The sequence below is a fragment of the Trichogramma pretiosum genome, unplaced genomic scaffold, assembly GCF_000599845.2.
Source record: "Trichogramma pretiosum strain Unisexual culture from Peru unplaced genomic scaffold, Tpre_2.0 scaffold142, whole genome shotgun sequence".
Classification (NCBI taxonomy): domain Eukaryota; kingdom Metazoa; phylum Arthropoda; class Insecta; order Hymenoptera; family Trichogrammatidae; genus Trichogramma; species Trichogramma pretiosum.
In genome coordinates this window covers 205,627-221,841 of record NW_019641633.1, presented here as the reverse complement: position 1 = coordinate 221,841, position 16,215 = coordinate 205,627, and the positions used below count along the sequence as shown (strand labels likewise).

The 16,215-nt window shown below is 40.9% G+C and overlaps 1 protein-coding gene across 2 annotated transcripts in view; it reads right to left on the bottom strand.

The window, feature by feature from the left end:
* LOC106649785 (RNA binding protein fox-1 homolog 3-like) overlaps nt 1-16,215 on the bottom strand; it is a 128,047-nt gene that overhangs the window by 18,450 nt on the left and 93,382 nt on the right. For both annotated transcript variants that reach the window (XM_014367400.2, XM_014367401.2), the window contains 2 exons: nt 15,753-15,894; nt 9,760-9,823 (listed from right to left, as the gene is read on the bottom strand). In XM_014367400.2, the coding sequence (XP_014222886.1) occupies nt 9,760-9,823; nt 15,753-15,894 (206 nt within the window). The remainder of the gene's footprint in view (nt 1-9,759; nt 9,824-15,752; nt 15,895-16,215) is intronic.

The following is a 16,215-nucleotide window of genomic DNA, read 5'->3' as shown; positions in this document are numbered from 1 at the left end:
TTGGTTTATAATTATTAACAATATACCAATGATTCGAGACGTTTGGCAAACTTATAAAAAATATTTTTTGGAAGGTTTTAAAGATAATCATGAAAACAGAGCTTTGAAAGAAATAAATGATATTTTAGAATTTGAAAATTTAAGCTGTATTGATGTCGGTTTACCAGCACCGAATCTGGATTTTTTAAAAACTCTTGTTGATGAAGAAGATTTAAATAGTCAACTGGAATTTTATAAAAATGAATATCTTCTTAGATACAAAAAAATGAATTTAGATCAAAAATTAATTTTCGATTACGTAATAACACATTTACGTAACGCTGGTAAACCGACATCAATACTTCTTCATTTTCAGGGAAAATTAAATTTTGTTTATTTTCTAAGTGTAATGCTAATCTTTCAACTGGATGAGAACGTCTGTACAATGGAAGTATTATATAAAATTTTATATTATTAAACATATACTCATATGAAATTGTAAACGAGGGGGGTTGGCGCGCAAAGCGCGCAGGGGGGCTCGCCCCCCTAGTATATATACAACAATGTACAATAGGCTGCTGTTAATTCCCAAACGTTAAAAATCCTTGCTCCACACGTTTAGATCACTTCTTTGTGATATAAAAACATGATTTGAATTGTTTATAACCCATAGACACACGTTAAAATCGTGCTTCATAATTAAAATCAATATTTACATTTGACCCATTAACTCTCAGGATGTAGGAATTTAAAGTGGGATTTTTTCCATGTTTCGAGCTTTGGAGAAACTTTGCAATTACATAATTTGATGTAGAATTAAATGCCCTTTCGGAAACCAGGCTCAGATTCAAGATTCAAGATTCAATGCGTAGTTCAAAAGTTATGACAGTTTTAACATAAAAAACGAAAAAATCTGTGCAAAACATGAAAAATTTATACGTTTTTTTATGTTCAAAGATTATAACTTTTGAACTATGCATTGGATTTACAGTCTGGGCCCGGTTTTAGAAAGAACAGTAAATTTTACGCCAAATTATGTATTTACAAAGTTTTTTGAAAATTCAAAACATGGTTAAAATCTCACTATAAAGTATTGCGCGGCTGTTGTTACGGAGCGCAGTGTCCTGCGCAGCCCAGAATTTTACGTTATCACGCGTTCGTCGCTACATTTCAATAAGTAATAATCATTTTTTTACACTGGAAACTTGCATTTCGATAGGAAATTTTTTCAGCTTTCAATTAAGACTATTGAAAAAAATCTTAAAAATAACATTTCAGAGATATTGAATTTTAAATGTTTGCCGGCGATTTTTTCGAGAAAAAGAAAATTTTCAAAAATCTCACCTTACCATCGGAAAGCTGAGGTAATTTCCATCGAAGTGATAAGTTACTTTCTTCTTGTTGGTGCATTTAGGTGCTATTACAGCGAGTTAGAAATTAAGCAATTTCGCCTCACAATGCTGTGCGGGCCTCGTACTAGGAAACTTGACTCTAATACCATAAATTTTTAGATAAGTTCAAAGCTTTTCACCTTGGGATCCATACAATCCAAAAAAAAATTCGAATGTTTTAAAAGTAAAGTTCAATGCCCTATTCAAAACCGGGCTCAGATTTGAAATCCAATGCGTAGTTTTAAAGTTATGATCATTCGAACATACAAAAACTATATAAAAAATCTATATAAAAAACTGATATAAATTTTCCATGTTTTGCACAGATTTTTTCATTTTTTTATGTATAAACGGTCAAAACTTTTGATCTACGCGTTGGATCTTCATTTTGAGCCCGGTTTTGGATAAAGGCATAAAATTTCACATCAAATTATATAATTGCAAAGTTTTTCCAAAGCTCGAAACATGAAAAACTCTCACTTCAAATTCCTACATCCTGAATTAAATGTAAATATCGATTTTAATTTGAAGGTACAGTTTTAACCTGTGCCTATGGGTTATAAGCCGTACAAATCATGTTTTTATATCACAAAGAAGTAATCTAAACGTCTGGAACAAGGATTTCAACATTTGGGAAATAACGGACACCCTAATGTACAATTTATTAACTTTACAGTTGTTGAATATAAATTTGATCTATTGAATAGCTGTAATTTGAATTTATTGAACATAAATTTCATATAATGTTTAACTGATAATAATGAGTAGCTCGGTCGAACGGCAATGGAGACATGGCATATGATGTTCTAGTTACTTTATTATTTAATTCAACGCTATGCGCACATTCAAACAATGATCTTGTTCTTATTTTACGTTAGGATATTTTTGTAGTTCAAACCAATGTTTAGTAAATAAACATAAAGTAATGGACTATCCAACCATAACAACTTATTGAATCGGCTGTTGCGATGGTTCTGGATATCACACTGGATCAATTTTTGTACCGATCGATTTGGTTTAAAAACTATAATTTTACAAATAGTATACTGAGAATATATAATTATTAGTATATAAGGTACAGCCGAAAAAAATTGGTGATTGGGAAGAAAGTAGAAGAATCTAGAAGACTCTTATGACGTCAGTCAGTAAACAGTCTGAATACATGGCTCGGAGTGGAAGCAATAAAACGTCTCAAAATAGATGTAACGGTCGTTCGGGCATGTAAGTAACACGCTCGAACTACAAGATGCAACCTTTGTACAAGTAAAACAGTGAAGAATATTTTTTAAATTGAAATATATTTATTTCAATGATTTCAACGACCCACCTTGTAAGCCGGATCGATGTGTGCAGACGCGTTAAGTCGTCGCGCGGCATTGTCGAGTTGCCTTCGCGTAGGCTATACGTCGTAGGAAGTTACAGAACTTTGAACTTGTAATTCTTTAATTAATTAATAAAGATGTTTCATATCTTATAGTTGTTCTTAAACAGCTGATTTTTTTCATTTATATTTTTTAAAATTTTTTGTAATTTTAATCATTGCTTTATTTAATTTATCAATAATACAATAAAGCATAACTTTTTAACTCCTCGATGGATTCTAAAATAAGTTTTTCACGCTTCTTACGACACACAAATCCTTCAAAACAAGCCGCGCAACTTCTCGCTACGTGTCTCCGTTCAAAAGTTACACTGGTTTAGAATTACCACACGTAACACACACACGCCCGCTGATGATGAGAATCCTCCAGATCAATCTCAATCACTGCAAGGTTGCCCAGGACCTGCTCAGCGATACCATTAGCAAGCTGCGCATTGACGTGGCCATCTTGTGTGAGCAATACAAGAACCTTGTTCCACCCAACACATGGCTCGCCGATGCCAACGGACAAGCAGTTATCTGGGTGCGAGGAGGAATCCCGGTGCAGAAGCGCCCGGCGAGAGTGCATCCCTACTTCTCGTGGGCCCGAATCGGTGGAATTTTTTTTTTTTGAGCGTTTAAGCTCCGCCAAGACTCTCTGAGATGGAATTTTCCACCTTTCTTGCGAACATCACCGAGGAGCATTGCAGGGAACTTCAACGCATGGTCGACGAAGTGGGGATGTTGGGCGACGAGACCGCGGGCGCCGTCGTCGACCTGACGTTCGTTTGCGAGTCACTTACGCCTCACGTATTATCATGGACGGTGAGCGGGCGGTACACACACAGCAACTATCAGGCCATCGTCTTCGAGATCGAGGACGCCAGGACTTCGACCAGGCCCTCGACGCGCCTGAGCTGCAGGTGGAACGCCCGTGCGCTCGATGCGGACCGTTTCTCTGCCGTCGTGTCCGGCGCATCGGTCGCTCGCGGGACCGCGGAGGATATGGCGTCAAGCCTTATGGACGTCACCACCGTCGCATACGATGCCTCCATGCCCAAGGCAAACCCACACCGCCGTCGCGAGTCAGTGTACTGGTGGACGGCAGAGATCGCTGATATTCGATGCTCTTGTCTGCGGGCTCGCAAACACTTCCAGAGATCGCGTGGTGATCAAGACCAGCAAGCACCGGTGCTGGAGACAGCTTTGCGACGAGGTCGACAGCGACATGTGGGTCAAACCATACAGGATTGTCATATGGGCCTGCGGATCAAGCAGCCTAGCTCGCCTCTCCTGGTGCGCACCGCGGTGGCGGCTCTGTTTCCGCGAATGGGCCACGACGGGCAGGAGAGCTAATCCCAGCCGTCACCTTGGAGGAATTCAAAGGAGCTCCGTCGTGGATCAAGGAGCACTCGGTACCCGGCCCGGATGGCGTACCCAACTCGGCACTCAAGCTCGCTCTTGCCGCACGTTCCGAGATCTTCTTGCGGGCGTCCCGACATCTTCTTCTGGAGGCTTTCACAAAGAGACCCGGAGGTCTCCCGGAGCGACAGTATGGCTTCCAGAAAGGGTGATCAACGATAGATGCCATCGAAGACGTCATTTTCACCGCCCGTGAGGCCATCGTCGGCGAGAGATGGTACTGCGGCACCAAAAAGTACTGCGCCGTAGTGACACTCGACGTGAGGAATGCGTTCAATTCGGCCCGGTGGGACAAAATCCTCGCCGCTCTACGCCGTTTGCTCGTACCCGATCACTAGCTGAGAATAATTTCTAGCTACTTCTCAGCAAGAGTGCTCGACTTCACCACAGACGATGGTCCAGAGCTGTCACCAAGCATCTATGGCAGATCGAAAACGATCTTAACGCTGCCATTCTGCAGGTGCGAGGCGCGCTAAAAGCTCTCAGCTTACGAACAGCTGACCACATGACGGAGGCTTTGCTCATCACCAGCAGGAAGAAAGTGGAAACCATCACCATCACGGTAGGCGACCACAGCTTATGCTCGTCCCCCTCCATCCGCTACCTAGGCCTGCACATCGACACCAAGCTGAAGTTCGACCACCACCTCCGAAAAATCAGCGCGAAGGCAGCCGGTCTGATCGGTGGCCGGCCGCACGTCTCTTACGAGGCCACATATGTTCTTGCCGGCATACCACAGCTGGCCTTTCTCGCGGACGGGTGAGCGCGGCTCGACGGCCGCCGCCGAGTAGACGCAAGGGGTGAGAAACGCTTGGCAACGCTAAGCAAGTAGCAGGAAGCATGGGACCGGTCAACGAAGGCCCGATGGATGCACCGACTGATCCTAAATATCCGAGTGAGGATGGAGAGGAGGCACGTATAGTTGAACTACCACTTCACGCAACTCTTGACCGGGCATGGCTTCTTTAAACACCATAGTCGACGCTACGATCATAATCAAAGTGCACAATGCCCGGTTTGCCCCTCATCTATCGAGAACGCAGAGCACGTATTCTATCACTGCCCGAGGTTCAGCGAGGAAAGAGAGAGACTACAGACTCTGCTCCACGAGGTCATGACGCAGAAAAAGACCAACAGGCTCATGCTCGCGAGCGAGCCAAACTGGCTCGCGGTTGCTCCCTTCGCCCACTCAGTCGTTATAAGACTGAGAGACGAAGAAATGGACAGAAGGAGATGACCGGACGATGCGGATGGAAAAAGGCGCCACCCCATCCAAGCCTTCATGAAGCGCATAATGTCAATCCCTCCACCCCCATGGAGTAATACCTAACGGCGGTTTCCGCGAGGATGGGACACAGGGAAATTGATGTGAATGTATCTACATAAATTATATACAGCTGTAATCAATATGCTACATTGCAACTTAATGTAAACTACCATTTTTTCTCCTTCTACTAAATAAAATATATTCATACCTCCAAAAAAAACACACACACACACACACACACACCGGCCTTTTTACCGGCCATAGTTCTTGCCTGCTAATACAAAGTATGCCGTAGGGCGTGGGTTCGATCCCCAATGGGCAAATTTTCGATTGCGTTTTTTCGCCTGGTGTGGTCGAGCCCGTGCTCAAAGTGGAGCGGGTACCACTCAAAAAGAAGACCCAGGCTACGTCATCAGCCTCTGAAGAGGTAAAAAACCCCGATCACTGTGTGAACTGGAAACAAAAGGGATAACCATAAGTAGGAGCCCAAGGCAAAGACTCACAAGGCTGGCGATAGACGGGGAGCACAACACTCCCATGATGAAGTCACAAGATGACGCCAGATGCGGGGGCCTCGTTCGTAGACGCATGGACGCAAGGCCCGTTGGTATAACGCATGATGGAGCTTGAAGCGAGAACCACACTCACAAGATGGCATTGGGCAGCGAGTTCTAATACTTAACTCAGGAGGAGACGACAGCAATGTTGACGCAGTGGAAAACTACGGCTCCGGAAGTAGGATACGACAATCGAGAGATGACATCACGCAGGATCGGGGGTTCATCAAATAGAGAAGGATGAGTCCCTGAACCCCTAATCGTCGCATATCATTATGCGACGGATGAGGGATGTATGGAAACGTCTAATGTCAAAGTAGCAGAAATGCTTTACTAACCCCGGCCTCACCGAAGCAATGCCTAACGGCGGTTACCGGTGAGTGTCCGAATGGGGTGGAGCAGAAAATAAAACACACAAACACCTACTCCGCTACGCCAGTCTCAAGCCCGGAGCTCGGTCTCAAGAGACAGAGAAGGAGGAGGGGGAGGAGTAACAACCTCGTTAAAAAACCAAGGCATATCTGACTCGGATGTTATGCGGTGCGATCCGTGAGCTGGCAAAAGGAGATCATGGGTGGCAAGGCGATACCGATGCTGCGTGCTGACGTGACCCAAACCACCTTTGGCTCCCGCTGTCGGCAAGACAGGCGGCCGATTCCTAGCCAGTTTCGGTCAACCGGGTTGGGCGTGTGCGTTCCAGTGTAACGACGTCCACCGGAAATTCTCCAGAGAGCTGAGCACTGCCTGCCACTGGGTTGGCTGTCAGTGCGTCGCCGGAGGGAGATGAGGATCGCCCTGCTCGCTTTGGAGATTCTGCGTGGGGGATTACCGTCGCAGTTTCGTGCACCGTTCAAGCTGCTTGCCGACCACCCTGAGATCCGCACATCGCCTCGTCGCACTAGGCCGCTAGTATACTTCAACGCCAAGCGCACCAGAAAAAGCTCACTAAATCGTTCACCCACACCGCATCACGCATTCTTTTCACTGTTCAGTTCGAAATCACCCTGGCCAATCCCGCCTCAACATATAAAAAACTCATCTTCAATCATCTTTTCTCACTCGACAAGAACGACTGGAAAACCCGCAGTACCACTGAAGACCTCACCCTCATTCCACTCTCACTCACCAACATACTAACTTTCACCCCTTCATGAAACATACTCTCCAATCACCTAGCCTCATCCGCGCCCCAACTTGAGCACCAAAGCCGCACAAACTTCCCCAGGCCTGGCTACAAAGAAGCCAAAACAGAAGGAGCAAACGCGAAGGAGGAACAGAGTCAACGATGTCCCGTCAACGTCGCCGGTCATCGGAACTCCTGAGACAGTGATGAGGGACCCCACCGCCAGTGACATCAACAAACACAATGTCGACAAGTGGCAAAAGGTTCGGAGCAAACGGCAAATGGGCAAGGGCAAGCAAAAAAACAGTGGCCCCCACCCAAAAGTCAAAAACAGTTCCCGCAAAACGCCCACGTCCCGATGTAGTGGGTATACGGGCCAAAGACCCTAAGACGTACGCCTCCATACTGCAACGACTAAGGACAGAACAGCCCCTGCAGGGGCCCCCCTGGGGAACTTCGTGGAGCGTGCCGGAGAGTGCGTGACCAGGCGGCTCCGGGGCCAGACGGAATCCCAAACCTTGCCCTAAAAGCCGCAGTAGGTACTCGGATGGACGTTTTTCGCCGTCTTTTTACAGTATGCCTCAGGGAAGGATGTTTTCCGGCGCGCTGGAAGCGTCAAAGGCTTGTATTGATGCTAAAACCAAGCAAACCTGCCTTCGAGCCCTCGTCGTACCGCCCGCTCTGCATGCTGGACACCGCAAGCAATCTACTGGAAAGGATCATTGCGGATCGTCTAGAAGCCTTTACGTAGGGTGCTGCTGGGGACTGGCAGATTCTCAGTTTGGCTTCCGTAAAGGAAGGTCCACCATTGACGCCTACAAAAGGTTCTAAGCACGGCTAAGGCAGCCATCATTGGAAAGAGGTATCATAGAGGTACGAAGAAATACTGCGTCATCGTCACACTAGACGTTAAAAACGCTTCTAACTTGACGTGCTGGAATCATATCATCAGCGCCTTACAGAAGTTGGCAGTACCACCCTATCTCCGACGAATCATCGCCACCTACTTATTAGCAATAGGGTTCTGGATTACTCCACCAAAGACGGCGCGGAGACCTGCAGCGTCACAGCGGGTGTTTCCCAAGGGTCTGTGCTTGGCCCCATTCTCTGAAACGCCATGTAAAACAAGATCCCTGAACTTAGGCTGCCCAGAACAGTGTCGATTGTCGGGTTTGCAGATGACATCGCGCTTACAATAGTTGACAAAAAATTGGAAGATATCAAGACAGGTGCAGACGACGCCATTCGGCTTGTGCGTAGGGCCCTTAGCGGACTGGGTCTGCAGACTGCCGATCAGAAAACCGAGGTTCTGCTGGTCACAAGCAGAAAATTGAAGAAAAGCATCACCCTCAGAGCTGGTGACTGCGATATCACGTCCGTTCCCTGAATCCGATACCTCGGCGTGCACATCGATGACAAGCTGTAATTTGATCAGCACCTGAAAGTCGTCAGTGAGAAGGCTACCCGGGTCGCGGGCGCCCTGTCCGGCCTGATGCCCAACATCGGGGGCCCGAGATGCAGCCGGCGCAGGCTTTATACCCGCGTTGTTGACTCGGTCCTCCTGTACGGAGCCCCAATATGGAGAGAGGCTACAGGAACACACAGCTATGTCCGCAAGGCAGAAGCAATCCATCGGCACGCCTGTCTTTGTGCGATATGCGGCTTCCGCAGCATTTCTCACGAGGCGGTGCATGTTCTTGCCGGCACTCCACCACTGGTCCTCCTCACTGACGAACGCTCGCCGCTCTACGAGCATAGTCGCGAGGTCGCCAGGAGTGACGCCACTAGTGAGGAGCGCGTCAAGACGCTGGAGAAGTAGCAGACCCAGTGGTCTAACACAACGAAAGGTCGGCTTATACCGAGCATCGCTGCGTGGATCGACAGGAGGCATGGAGAAGTCAACTACCACCTCACGCAACTCCTGTCCGGCCACGGCTGCTTTAGGTCTTACCTATATCGGACAAGAAATTATACAAGCAGCTCGTGTCCGACCTGACATCTTGCAGTGAAGGACATCGAAGATGTCATTTTGCACTTCTCTCGATTCACGGCAGAAGGAGAAGAGATTTACAGCCTAGCAAATGGGCCACTGGAGCCCGAGACGTTTGTTGATTTCATGCTCGAAAATGAGCGAAACTGGGAAGCAGCGTACTCCTTTGCCTGCACAGTCATAACGAAAAGAAGAACATGACCGGACGATGCAGTAAGAAGAAGACGAAATTCAGAAGCCAAGCTAAGCCTTAGATGAGCTCCCAAGGAGCTACAGCACTTTCCGCGAAGTAATGTCTAATGGTGGTCCCGCGGGGAAAAACAAGGGCAGACGAAGAGGATGGATCTTAGTCGGTATTAGTACAGAGGTGCATTATTTGTCCACACAACACCTGTACACACACAACAGTATACTACTCGATTCCGACATATCCATACGACCCTTGTCCATACACCCTTGTCGCATGTTGAATCCGTAAATAGGAGTTCCCTTCTAAAAAAACACACACATACAGACATTTGTTAGTAATTCAATGTATTTTCCAAATATGTAAACAAAATTATTTTACGACGTCTAGTTCCAAATCTCATTTTCAAGCCTATCACGTAACTTCCTCTGTGAGGAAGCAATTCTACAATAAAAGCAGACGAATAAAGTAAAATTTTGTTACCTGCAATCGATAGCTTGGATCTTGAGTGGCAGAGTGCGCAGCAATAAATGGGTCGTAATACATACTGAAAAATTAAAAAGTTATGATGTAATTTTTATTTCTATTCAAATTTATGGTATTTGTATAAAATTGATATCATAAGTTGTCATCAAATTTTTTAAGTATGAGAAAGCCTAATGATTGTGGAAATATGAGCTCTGTATGATTTAAATTTCAATCGAGCACGCGAGCTGTTGCTTACTGCGCCGCATCCTGCGCCTTACGCTCAAGTGGAAGTCGGTACTTTTAGAAAGATTTCAAGATATCTACTGTGAAGATTGATCATAAACTCACTTTGGAATCGAGCGGTAAGGCGATTTCAAAGCTAAAAAGATGTTTTAGTGATCTTGCATGTTACATTGATTCACTGGACTTCCATTATGGTTTTATTCTTTCAAAATGAAGCAAAGAAACATGGAAAAATGTTAAATTTGTTTAAACTTTTTAAATGCATTTTTATTTGCATAATTATCACTTAAGGTTTGAACACTTGTTTGTCCCCTTGAGTGAACACATGAAATCAGATGAAATGATAAATAGGTGTAAAATAATGCATCAATCAAGTTTCAATACATATAGGAATTATCCATGTTTTTTGCTTATTTTGAATGCAAAAGACCACTATGGACTCCTAACATATCAATTTAATTGTGAAGACTACTAAAGCAAGTTTTAAGCTTCGATATAGACTCACCACCGGATTCTAAAGTGAATTTTTAACCAATTTTGATAATTTACGGCTAAAACTCTTTGTAAAGGTATTCTCTTTCACTGAAGGGTAACAGAATTTTGAAAAATATCATAAGAACATTTGTATTAGTAATTTACATTGCAATATAAGCATTTATATGTATGTAATTCAGAATTTTTTTACTTTTTGTACATTTATAGTCGAACAAATGTTCTGATGACATTTTTCAAGGTTCTCTTACGCTTAAGTGGAGGGGAATACTTTTACAAGTAGTTTAAGCCATAATTATAAAAATTGGTTAAAAACTAACTTCAAAATCTTGCGGTAAAGATGTATCGAAGCTTAAAACTTGTTTTAGTGGTATTCACAGTTAAATTGATATGCTAGGGGTCCATAGTCGTGTTTCCATTCAACATGAAGCAAAAAAAACATGGATATTTTCTATACTTCGATCGTTCTTACGAAGACAATCTCACATAGAAGTGCGGTTAAAAAAATCCCTCTTAAAATTTTTTGGATAAGAAGATCTCTCCGAAAGATCTACGAAGAGAGATTTTTTGATGTTTTAGAGATAGTCTTTCTAGAAAAGACTATCTCTAGAATGATTATTTTACATTACATTACATTACATTATTTTACATTGCATTATTTTACACTTATTATTTATTTCAGGTTTTAACACTGGTGTATCCTCAAAGTTACTCTATAAATAGGTGGAAATTGGGTTACCAACATAATCTCCGCGACAAAATCTTCAGAGACTAAATCTCCGTTAGAAAAAAATCAGAAACACACTAACACGCATCTGACAACACGTGTTTCCCAAACACACTAATACACATACCGAACACACTAGCTCGCATTCCAACACACTTATACACTGCGACGGGCAAATCGGCCTTATCGGTTAAGACCCAGCTCAAATGCCGTCGGTAAAAATTTATTATCGGGACCTCTCGAACTTACGCTGACCTCTCAGAGGAGGTTCTGGGCCTTTCACCGAGTTTGGGCGGAGCTGTTGACCAAAGTGACTCACCTTTCGATTTAGGCCGAGGAAATCTCAATTAGTCACGAACTCCGCGAAAATCCGGGCAATTCCGCGAAATTACTTCATTCTCTGAAAAGTAAGAAATCTATGCAATTTACAACATGATGGTGAATTGATGATGACTCGCGATATTTAGTTTCAAAATATAGTCACTTTATTTAGCTTTCAACATTGGCCACCAGGTGTGCTGGTGGCCTTTTCGTTTGCCTTCCGTGGCAGAACCTTTGCTCCGTGGCAATAGGTACGTTTGTGACGTTCTTCTACTTCTTGGCCAGAATGGCCGTCGCTACGTACGCGTGGTCGAACGAGCTCGGTCTACGCGCGCGTGCTCTGCTCGTCGACCTGAAGCCACGTGGCTAAATTTACGAGACCGCGTATACGCCGCCGTACACCTGCGTGTTCTCCAGGCAATGCAACATGGCAGCGTGCCGTGTTATTCACACACACACACACACACACACACACACACACACACACACACACACACACACACACANAAAAAAAAAAAAAAAAAAAAAAAAAAAAAAAAAAAAAAAAAAAAAAAAAAAAAAAAAAAAAAAAAAAAAAAAAAAAAAAAAAAAAAAAAAAAAAAAAAAAAAAAAAAAAAAAAAAAAAAAAAAAAAAAAAAAAAAAAAAAAAAAAAAAAAAAAAAAAAAAAAAAAAAAAAAAAAAAAAAAAAAAAAAAAAAAAAAAAAAAAAAAAAAAAAAAAAAAAAAAAAAAAAAAAAAAAAAAAAAAAAAAAAAAAAAAAAAAAAAAAAAAAAAAAAAAAAAAAAAAAAAAAAAAAAAAAAAAAAAAAAAAAAAAAAAAAAAAAAAAAAAAAAAAAAAAAAAAAAAAAAAAAAAAAAAAAAAAAAAAAAAAAAAAAAAAAAAAAAAAAAAAAAAAAAAAAAAAAAAAAAAAAAAAAAAAAAAAAAAAAAAAAAAAAAAAAAAAAAAAAAAAAAAAAAAAAAAAAAAAAAAAAAAAAAAAAAAAAAAAAAAAAAAAAAAAAAAAAAAAAAAAAAAAAAAAAAAAAAAAAAAAAAAAAAAAAAAAAAAAAAAAAAAAAAAAAAAAAAAAAAAAAAAAAAAAAAAAAAAAAAAAAAAAAAAAAAAAAAAAAAAAAAAAAAAAAAAAAAAAAAAAAAAAAAAAAAAAAAAAAAAAAAAAAAAAAAAAAAAAAAAAAAAAAAAAAAAAAAAAAAAAAAAAAAAAAAAAAAAAAAAAAAAAAAAAAAAAAAAAAAAAAAAAAAACACACACACACACACACACACACACACACAATGAGCTCGCCACCGCTGCGACGACACTCACACGCACACACACACTCTATACACGCACGAGAGCGATAAGCCAATCGTGCACATGGCCAAATGCCCGACCACCTAAATAACTTAATAGCTAACCTCTTCCCCAGCTCTTCTCATAGACGATGTCCTAGGCAAACTTCTCTGCTACCGTGGCCTTCGTCGGCTGCAGTCACTGTAGGCAGAAATTGCTATTTGTCCTAGGTGGCTATCGAGTTCAGATCGGCCGTGTTTCTCGAGGCAGAAACTAGCCTCACTTTCTTGATGTCAGCCTTGACACTCGCACAATCCGTGCTTTCCGCACAACACTCGCACTCGTTTTCACTTTCTATCGTCAGCGAGTTTTCCACGCCGAGGACTTGTACAGTCGCGTACCGCTTCGTTTTTGTTCTAAACAAATTCCACGCTAAAATTTGCACTTGCTTTCTCGACACGTGTGCACACTTGCTCGGCTCGTGGTAATCTGCCCTGCGTGGCTTTCTCTCCGGCGCAATAGATTGCGCAGTAGGCGCGTGACTCTACTGCTATTGTTACGCGGCCTGCAGGCTTCTGCTCGGCCTAGGCTTGTAAAATCTCGAGATGCGGTTCGTTGTTTTTAGCCTCGGTGTTGCGTTCTCGGTCTGCTCAGCTCATCTTCTTCTTGGCCTGAAACCTAGGCTACGAGGAAAATACGCGAAATCATTCACGCCCAAATATGACACAATTTATAGTTATATCTATAGAATATTTATAAGTAAGAGAAGCGCAAGAAAATTACATATTCTAAATATCTAATAAGTAGAAAAATATAAAATGAAATTCTGTGGAGATTTTATCAGCGGTGATTTTGTCGGGCTCCCGTGGGACTTAAGCAAAGATGAAAAATACTAACTTCAGGCAAAGAGAATATAGACGGTCCTAAAAATTCTAATAAAATTTAGGGACATTTCTGATATTGGAAACGATGAGTTTTTCACATTTGCAAAAAAAATTTATCCTTTTAACTATACTGAGAATTGGGCATACATTAGGTGGGTCAGTTTATTCCACATTTGATATGAACGTTTTTTTCTTGAAATTCGAGCATCAGCGCTATTTTTTAACTCAAAAAGATAGTACTTGAACAAAAAAACTGACAAAGCAATAATCTTTTTAAAATGAATTAATAAATATATTTTATTACCATTTTTAAACAGCTTTTTAAAAAAATCGATCACGGATTCTCGACTACGAGCAGAGTTTATCCATTATTGTATGGTCGAGATTCTTTCTCTGATGCTCAACTTTGCGCAGACGTGCCGATATAACGGCAATAAACAATAAAACCCTCAAAATACATGCATGCCGGCCAGCGGTGTAAATGAGATAACACCTCCCCATTAATATTTACCCAAATTCCGATGTATTACGCCCACGGACGTGATGTGTAGCATTAGAGGTTGCTAGCTGACTCTACGAGCATGCATATACAGGGTGTCATAAAAGTTTGCAAACCTCTAGAAATTTTGCACAATCTCTTTTTGAAAGAGAATCCTATTGTGACCTTAGCTTTAACCTTGAACATAATCTCAATACTACATCGATCAAAAATTGATTTTTTACTTGGTGATTCAAATTTTTTATTGAAGATTTGAAAAAAGTGGAAAAATTTTAATGTCGAATAGGCCTTTTCATTCTTTTCCACTGCCATTTTTAGGGGGATACAGTTAGAAAATAAATCAATTCCTCACTTGAGCTTAATGTTAGGTTAATTCGGGATTTCATTTAAGTCTGTAGTGCCCTTAAGCTGACAAAAAAAAACAAAATACAGTAAAATTCCTCTATAGTGGACACTTTGAATAGCGGACACTTTTAAAACGATGAAATATTCCTATAAATTCTTTATGTAGCTTCTATTCCTGATAGCGGAAATTCTCAATAGTGGACATGGGCACTTGTTTTCAAGTATTAACGAACAGTTTCTCCTCTAATTATTCAAATTTTTAACAATAACATGCGAGAAAATTGCGTATCGCTGTCTTCTAATCTGTTCAAAATCGTTGGAGATTTTACATTTTTTGTCATGTTATTACATTTTACAATAAACTTGATAGTTTTAAAATCTATTTTACTCTTTCTTGAACAATTTTTTTTCCGTCAGGCATGAAAAAAAAGATATGGTTAAAAATGTTCTTCTTTTTTCATATTTCCCCACTTCCTATTCTTCCGAATAGCGGGCAGTTTTTCCAGGTTTTAAAGGTGTGCACCATAGAGAGATTTCAATGTACATATGTCAACGTAAAATTTTCCTCCCTTTTCAAATCTAAAATAAAAAGTAGTGGTTCTCTTTGAATAATCGATTTCTAGGTCGCTGTAGCCTTGAGGTTATGTTTAAGGTCAAAGCCAAGGTCACCATTGGATTCACCGTCAAAAAATATGTCGGTCATGAGGTTTTTGATTTTTTTCCAACACTGATTGTGCGAGATTTCTAGAGGTTTTCATACTTTTGTGACAACCTGCATTTTCATGAAAGACTGAAAAATTAATATAGGAAGATTAAGGAATGAGTTTCTTCTTGTATAGTCCTAAAATAAATTTTTGGGAGTCCGAACAAAGATCCAAGCAGTTTGAGAAATGACGATCTCCTTAATGAAAAAAACCTCTATATTATGCTACTGTGTAAGTAGCATAGCCTGTGTTATCTCACTAACGCTAGTGTAGTCAACGACAATGCTAGTACATAGAACGAAAATGCGAAATGAAGCCCGCAGTATTCATATCATTAGTCACAGCTGCTGTCTTATAGTAGTAAATTGTAGCAATGATGTGCCATGAGTGTATATTACTCTAAGTTCATTCGATTTTTATTCTAACAAGAAAAAAATAAAATTATTAAGTAAAAAAATAAAAATTTTATACGAATGTGTTGGAAATAGTTACATTCAATTAATAGGTACAAAGTACGTTGCACTTACGCCTGAGCAAATGGATGCAATGCAGTAGCAGCTGCTGCGATTGAAGGGTTGCGTGATAAAGCCAAAGCTGCACTGGCCGGAAACGATGTTCTTGTAGTATTCATTCGTCCTCTTTGAATAGCTACACCTCTCAGTGCTGCAGCTAAAATAAAAAAAATTGTTGACATTTTTGCTGAATTATAAAAAAAACCACATGAATTATAGTTTCTAATTCCAAACTTTAAGGGGCCATTCGCATTACCAATTGTAAAAAAAATTACATTTTAAATATTTTTTTTTTTTAAAACTATAAGTTTTATTCATTCCGGACCTTATGGATATTATTCCTTACATATGAAACTACAAAAAAAAATTTTTTCATGGGACTTAAGACCCATTTTGTTGGCTGTAGACGAAATTTGCTGAAATCCATGTTTCAGCTCTTGCCAGCGATTGAGAGAAAACTATTAGTCCGATCCTCATG